General features: G+C 38.1%; 1 protein-coding gene across 1 annotated transcript; it reads right to left on the minus strand.

Annotated features, from left to right (window-relative positions):
* Positions 1 to 60: 60 nt before the first annotated feature.
* On the minus strand, positions 61 to 4,663 carry LOC108973185. The gene is made up of 8 exons (XM_018940255.1): positions 4,577 to 4,663; positions 4,081 to 4,519; positions 3,741 to 4,012; positions 3,067 to 3,675; positions 2,132 to 2,999; positions 1,564 to 2,066; positions 1,195 to 1,501; positions 61 to 1,129 (listed from the first exon to the last, which is right to left on the minus strand). Exons 1-8 carry the CDS (start codon positions 4,661 to 4,663, stop codon positions 669 to 671), a joined length of 3,546 nt encoding a protein of 1,181 aa, XP_018795800.1. The 3' UTR covers positions 61 to 668.
* Positions 4,664 to 7,546: the final 2,883 nt, after the last annotated feature.

Genomic DNA, 7,546 nt, shown 5'->3' on the forward strand with positions numbered 1-7,546 from the left:
GGGAGTATAAAAATAATAATTGTAGTTGTATTGTCGAAATAAATCATCTGATCGTTTTAAATTTTTTCTGTTTATTTTGTATAAATTTCTGCGTACAATCATCGTCCAGTTTTTCAGTTGTAAGAAAAATTTAATTTTGTGGTCAAAAGAGATCTAATTTTTGAGCAAGATTTTACATTTTTTTTTTTAAGTCTGTGTTTTTTTTTTATTTTTTTTGTTAAATATCATTTTCAATCGTAAGTCATTGAATTTTTTGCTTTCAGCCTTAACGGTGACCGTAATCACTGCAGAATTTTAGAAGTTTTTTTGCTGATTGGGAAATACCCACAAACTCGCTAAAACATAAAATTTATTTTCTTTTAATCATCAATCAATCACCAATTGTGAGTAAATAAAAAAAAAATCTTTAAAAAAAATCTTAAAAAAAAAAATCTTAAAAAAAAATCACCTTTTCCAGGCGATGATACAAGGTGCGCCACTTAAATAAGTAGTTAAAACAGATCATACATGGTATGTAAAGGAAAATATTTTTGCGCATAAAATTTAACAATGAAAATGAAATTCTAAATTCTGCAAACCAAAACCACCTTAAATGTAAGAATTGCAAAATTATATGCTTTCCATTCATAAATAATACTTATTTACTGAAATCGCTTCGCCGACTTAGACTAAATCCTGTATATCGGTATTTCCTCCTCGTATAATGGGTCGGCAGTTATGTCAACTTCCTCTCGCACGGTCTGCAATTGGCTAAAGCGTTCGATTTCGTCGGACGACGATGAGGACGATATTTGTATATAATCGATAACTGGCAAGGTAGTGGCGCTTACAACGGCGGCTGCACTGGCACCACTTGTTTCATTGGTAGAGATGCGAAACTTCAAACCACTGGCGCTCCGTGGTGTCACTTTCAAGCTCTTCGGTTGCGAACGCTGAGCCCTCGCATGCAGCGCCGAGCTGCCTAATTTGAGACGCATCGGGCGTGCTACGCGTCTCTTTTTGTACTCATYCGAATCGGTAGACGACTCCGAGGAGTACATGCGACGCTTTAGCGTGTCCAATAATGTGCGCTCACCCACGAAAGAATTACTGCTCGACTTTGAGTTGTCATCCGACTCAATATAGGTTGCTGTAAGTGAAACAGGTACATTTAGAAAATAAAAGAAAAGAGTCTTGTAATTCTATAGAGCTAACCTCTTCGTTGGGCACGTCGTTGCTTGCACATTTGATCGGCCACTGCTTGCAAATCTATGCGCTCCAAACGTACGCTGGGTTGTCGCAGTTTTCGCACATCGGCGACTGTGAGTCTGCGCAAACGAACGCACAATTTCTTCCTCATGCAAAGCTGAATAAGATGCTCTTCTTGTGCTGATCTCTCTACCTGCGCTTTTGTGGGACTTTGGGAGTCCTTTTCATCCTCGCCCTGTTCGTCTTTACTGAAGTCGTTAACTTCGTCGCTGTCCCGACGAGCAGTTGTAGAGACGTCGCTTTCGTCATCGAGCTGCAAAAGTGTCGGGAAATTAGTATAATTGGAATTCTCAATTGCATATTTGAAGGCACAACCATTTCAACATCGGTGGTGGATTCYTGTTTGCACTTAAACGCCTCTGCTTCTGGCTTTTTCCGTTGTTGGTATATTAGTTTKGCTGTCTGCATTTTCAGCAATTCTAATTTGCTCGACTTGTTGAACAGATCACCAGTCTCCAAATGTGGTACTTTATCCTCAACGGTTTTCAGTTCCTGGGAATTTAGGCTCCATATATCCGCAAARGGTCTGAAGCCACTGGTACTGTTATCGAAAATCTTGCGTTCCTTCAAAATTTCGTTGAAATCCCGCTTAGACTCATTTTCCGCCATTGTCGAACCGCTGGGAATGTCGTCTTTTGCATCACAAACTTCTTTTTCCCCCTCCACAGGGGTTTCGTTGGAATTCTTGGCTTCATCGGCGCTGSTCGTAAAATCATCTCGCTCCAGGACATTCGCCATTATAGCAGCAGCTCGGGCTCTGGTGCGACGTGTGCTCATGAAGTAYGAGTCGAATAGTTCCGAGTGATCGTTTTTCTTCGCTATAGTCGGAAAGGAAATTGCTAACATTGAAATTACTCTCGTGAGTCGTTCATGAGCAACTTACGTTCATGTTTTGYCGGTTCATCCAGATCCGAGTCCGCTTCGAAATCCTCCGAGTCTTCGTCATCGTTCTCGTCGCTGCTCTCCTTATTGAAATTCGGCACGTTCGAGTTCTCGTAGCCTCGCTCGATGCTGCCATAATCCAACTGGGGTCGATGTTTGTACTTTTCGTAGTCTATTTTTAAAAACTTCAGCCGATCGTTCGCCTCAGCCATGTTTAGCTCTATAAAGTGGCGCTTTTTGTCGGCATCTTTAAGTAGAGTTTTACAACGTTTCCTTAATTCCACCCAGTCGAGAGCCCAGGCGAAGCTTTTGTTTCGCGGCAAGAAGATGACGGTCAGCAGGTCCTTAATGATGTTGTCCGGCAATTTGAAGGCGTGTAAGGCTTTATACAGTTGATCATAATCAAAGTCGGGCGCTTCGTGATTGGCAAGTTTTAATATTTCCTTCACATCGATGGTGGAACTAAGTAGACCGTATTTGGCATTTATGGCGTTCACCTTCTCGCCCTTGTCACCTTTTTCGCGGCGATCTTTTTTGCCATCATATCTGTCRTCATCGTCATAGTTTTCACCAGTTTCGAAGCGATGACTAAGGCGATTYGAACGCATACCACTACGTATAACAGTTTCATAGTATTTCTTACATGGATTCAAATAGAAACCAGTCAGCCAAAATTCCTGCTCCATAAATAGGTGCTCCTGGAATATAATCGCCAGATCCTCAAAGAGCCGCGAGAGCTTTACCTCCAGATTCATCAAAAACTCAGGTGTTAGACCCGGATGGTAACGCCAAGTTTCGATGGCGTTCAACTGTAAGCCAATGATTTTTAGGAGCACTATCAGCTTGGCGAAATACCAGCCTTTGTGTGTCTAAAAGTAAAAAAGTGGATGCAAATAGTGATTATGCAAACCCTACATCAAACTACTAGAGACTTACTCTCTTCACCAGCACCGTGTACACATAATTAAGAACTTCCTCATTATTGGGCAGGTGCTGGAAAACTGGATCTACACGCCGATCGCTTTCCGGTTCCACGGTGGTAATTGCTTGCTGACCATCCTCCATATGTTCACTGCTGCCTATATTACTTAATCGATTACCTTTACACATTTTCGTGTAGAAATTCGTCATATTTTCCTTTGTTGCAGATAAACTRTGGCTGCGACGCTTCATTTCTTTTTTGTGCAACTCTTGCATCATGAATTCTTCACTGCGTTCTCTTTCATTGATATATAAGTGTATTACGCGTTTGAAGTCCGCAATGCATTTGCTGAAGTCGTCCTCGTTTAACTTATTCATTTCCATWAGTAAATTTCCGAGTAGATAGCTCATATAGGATTGTGATATGACACCAAACAGGCTTACGAAGTTTTCATCGTAGGAGTCGTATATGAAAGCGTCAATAAAGTCGTTACTACTTATATTCAGATTAATGCAGGTTATGGCTATGTAACGGGCCGGTGTGTACTCGATTTGTTCGTCGGGGTTTTCATTAACGCTAAACACTTCCGTCATATTTTGGTAGTAAAATCGTATGTTATTCATCTGAGAAAAATGTGGATTGTAAACTGGATGTTTTCACTTTACTTTTCAGTTATTGTAATACTTACTACGTTATCAATAACGAAMCCACGATTGTCATCCATTTCATATATGGCCATGAGGTAAATATGGCAAATAAGAATTAAACACTTTTTATGTTGATCGCTTATTTCTGAGCAGTGCACTTGAGATAGAAATTTCGTTTCCTCATAATCGTGATTCCATGCGGCAATAATGCGCATTGACAATTTACGAGCGCCTTCGAAAAATCCGGCGTCAAACAACTTAATGAGTCGCAATAACAGCAAAACCAAACCTTCTTTTTTCAAATGCTCGATATCTGTGTTTAAAAAAGTATTAACATTACTACAAAAAAAAAAATATAATAAAATAAACGTATTTAGTTACCTTCAGCAGTAGCTGGTGTTTCTACAAGCTCACTAGAATGAGTCAAACTTCTTATAAGGTTGCTATTACATGCTATAAACTGTTTTAAATATGGTATGCYCCAAGGTTTGATTCCCAATTGCAACGCGTAGTCCCAGTCAAAGACATTTCCATACAATTTCATCAGTATATCCTTGGCCCGTCTAATACATACCAACAGCATGGCTTTGTATTGTGGTTTGCATTCTTCCCATTCATTGCTGAACCATATGTCTAGAGAATATTGCGTAATTTGCTTTAGTACCGTACACAAGTGCGGTGATATTTCTTCCTTGTTGGTCAATTCATCCCAATGTCCTTGGCACACTTCCCAACCGTAAAGCACTAGCTCCAAACGTTCGCGTGCCATCAAYTGGAACACGTCCAAGTCAGAATCTTTCATTGTGTAGAAGAATTTCAACTAAAATAAASAATAAAAATAAAACAATTTTTGCAGAAATAAATAGACCATGCTTACCGCAACGAATTCATGGAATCCAACTTGCAGAGCAGAGCTGCAGAAATGTTCTCTGTTTTGTGCATTGTATGGCAAAATCACATCCATTTCTYGTGGGYSTTCGTTGTATTTTAAAAMAWTTRCTMTTTTATTTGCATTATTTACACTCTGCTAAATATTTATAAACTATTCTGAGCTGAGACGCCGCATACAAGCAACTAAAAACAGCTGATTGGAATAAACAGTGTTGTAAAGCGGAAAAGTGCACGTCACGTACAMCACAGAAAGTATGCAATAATATATTCGCGAACGAACATTATTGTGGTGCAAATGGTYACGAACATTTGTTCGTTCCACAAAAACATTCTTTGCGGTTTGATACAAGTTCAAATATAAAAATAAAAAAAATAAATATGAAATTAGTAACAATATCAACGATTATTTTATTTGTAAATTTAAATTTTAAAACTTTGTCTATAAGTCATGTTTCTAAATTCTTAACTAAATTGTTAATAAATCAATACAAATTAACTTTTAATGTTGCCTCCGTTGCAGCGCGCTTATATACCCTTTACAATTAAAAATAAAAAAATCATACAAAAAACTCGATTTTAATATCCATGCCAAATTTCCTGAAGATATCTTGTCAAATATAAAAGGTTTTCATGCAACGACTAGACGATGGTCGATTGGTTTCTATGACACTATATACTACAGTAGTCSGATATCGGCTATTAATAATAATAAGCACCTTCTTGGGCAGAAAAATATTTTTGAAAAATTTCAGATAAATAAACCTATCAGAAACTGAGAGACCATTTCGCGTATATGCAGATGGATGGACATGGCTAAATCGACTTAGTCCGTCACCCTCATCATAAATATATATTTATTATTGGATCTCTGAAGTTTCCTACTGGGTGTTAAAAACTTTGGTGACAACTTCACTAAAACTTCGTTCAAGAGACTTTTCCTTCCCTTTTATGGTTCAAATATGAAGGTATGCCTGGCCTGATTCATCATCAACTTGCCACATTGGCATAAATGGTAACCGGTCTGCCATAGCCTTATATAGTATTTGTTTTTGCTTGAGRTAACCATATTTCCGGTTCAGTATTTTGGTCATATTGGAGTTCTTATGTGGAGAGCACGCAATCAGAAGTGGTTTTCATAATAACAACAGTATTAAGGGATAAAGCTAAAAGTCTAACTTTTTCGAATATATGCCACGAATTACAAAGCTAGAAGCAAGCATATGTAGTGTTCTTGGCAGGGGGGGAATTTTGAGATACTCATAAATTAATGGTATGTATGAAATATTGTGCGTTTCTCGAGTTTATAGGTTTACTAGCTTGATGCGCAATAATGAAAATATTAACCTCTGTATCCTACGACTAACATTTTATCGATTTGAAGAGGTGTAAAATACGGTTTGATGGAATTGGACGACACATTTTATTGAAGTCAAGATAGTTTTTCGTTCAGCAGCAAATTGCAATAAACTATCTCAAACTATCACCTTGAATATAAAATAGTAAAACCATTTAGATCGTCATTTCCATTAATATAATTCCATGGTGTCTAGTTGTCTAAGCCTTAAATCTTTTATAGTAGCATTCAAAAGCTCATTGGAAAAGCTCATAAGACAAACAATTTGTAACCAGTGAACTGTTTATAATTCCTTAACATTTCCTGATTCCGATTTCATGGTCGCGATTATGTGAATTTGTTCACGTAATGCACTACAATAATATCAAGTTAGTACTGCCAATGCGTCGGAGGGGCGCTTGCAACACCAGCGGGTATAGGCCGATATTCTTCTTTAATTTGGTAATGTAAATGTATGCTGACATTTTCTCTCACGCTAGAGATCTTCTAAAGCAAAGGTTCTGTTTGCAGTTTGTAGTTAGAGTTTTTCAAGACCACAAACCGCCAGCTATACCTTCTTTAACTAAAGGATGTTTTGTTTGCTTGCTCCATCATCACAGAACTCAAACTTTAATTATTCAAGAGAATGTTCGTAAGCCAATTAGACTTTCGAATTTTTTACTGAATAACCACGCTCCCAATCGGTGCCTAACTAACTAATCACCCTAACCTCTAAAGCACCTGCCGTTCAAGCAGCGCACAATGTTCGCCCCTCAGCACCGACCAAAGTTATCGCATTATCATTCAAAAGCGCCTAAGTACATGCATACGTATGTAGATGGCGTAAAATTTCCATTACATGAATTATGGGAATACATTCACCAAAAGTTTTGATCTAAATAAAGCAGTCTGATTACACATCATTTAGGAGCCTTCACCAAATTATCAGTGGTTATCAGTTATGTTAATTTATTGCCACTAAAAACGCTACATTTATGTGTAAAACATGGTGTACTCTTGTCATAGGACGTCATCGCTTCTACATAGAATTCCGCATGATAATATTGTTGTTTACTAGCAGACTTATTTACTACAATAGCCGTCTAGATTGTAGACTTCTGAATTTAAAATATTATTAAGCAGAGGAACGTAGCTTAACACGACTTTGAAGAAGGAATCTTACTGGAAGTTGAAGATATGMCTCGTTAAATGGACGACTTTCGACCTCTTCGACTGATGAAAATATTTAAAAAATCAAGGATATGGTGCTTGAAAATCGTCAGTGTTGGAGAGATGGCAAGAGAGCTWSACAATCCTCGGGCAAGTGTTAGAGAGATASCAATAGAGCYCTACATCGCTYGCGAGTCCGTTCGAATGATTTTGGTGGATATCTTGTGTATAAAATGTGGTTTTGCTCGCCTCGTCTCGATAGAGGTCTCTTTAGACATTCTCGATCGTGCGAATKGCGATCCCACATTCATGGAGGGAGTTTGACATACAAATCATCGAAATGAGGGAAAAAACGAGCCGAAACAAAAWAATCACGAAAAAGCTGCTTAAAAATTAAGATARTGCTCATTGTTTTTTTCGATCTTCGTGGTTTGGTTCGTCATGAATTTGTTC

Source organism: Bactrocera latifrons, unplaced genomic scaffold, assembly GCF_001853355.1.
Source record: "Bactrocera latifrons isolate USDA-ARS-PBARC rearing strain unplaced genomic scaffold, ASM185335v1 scaffold_467, whole genome shotgun sequence".
Classification (NCBI taxonomy): domain Eukaryota; kingdom Metazoa; phylum Arthropoda; class Insecta; order Diptera; family Tephritidae; genus Bactrocera; species Bactrocera latifrons.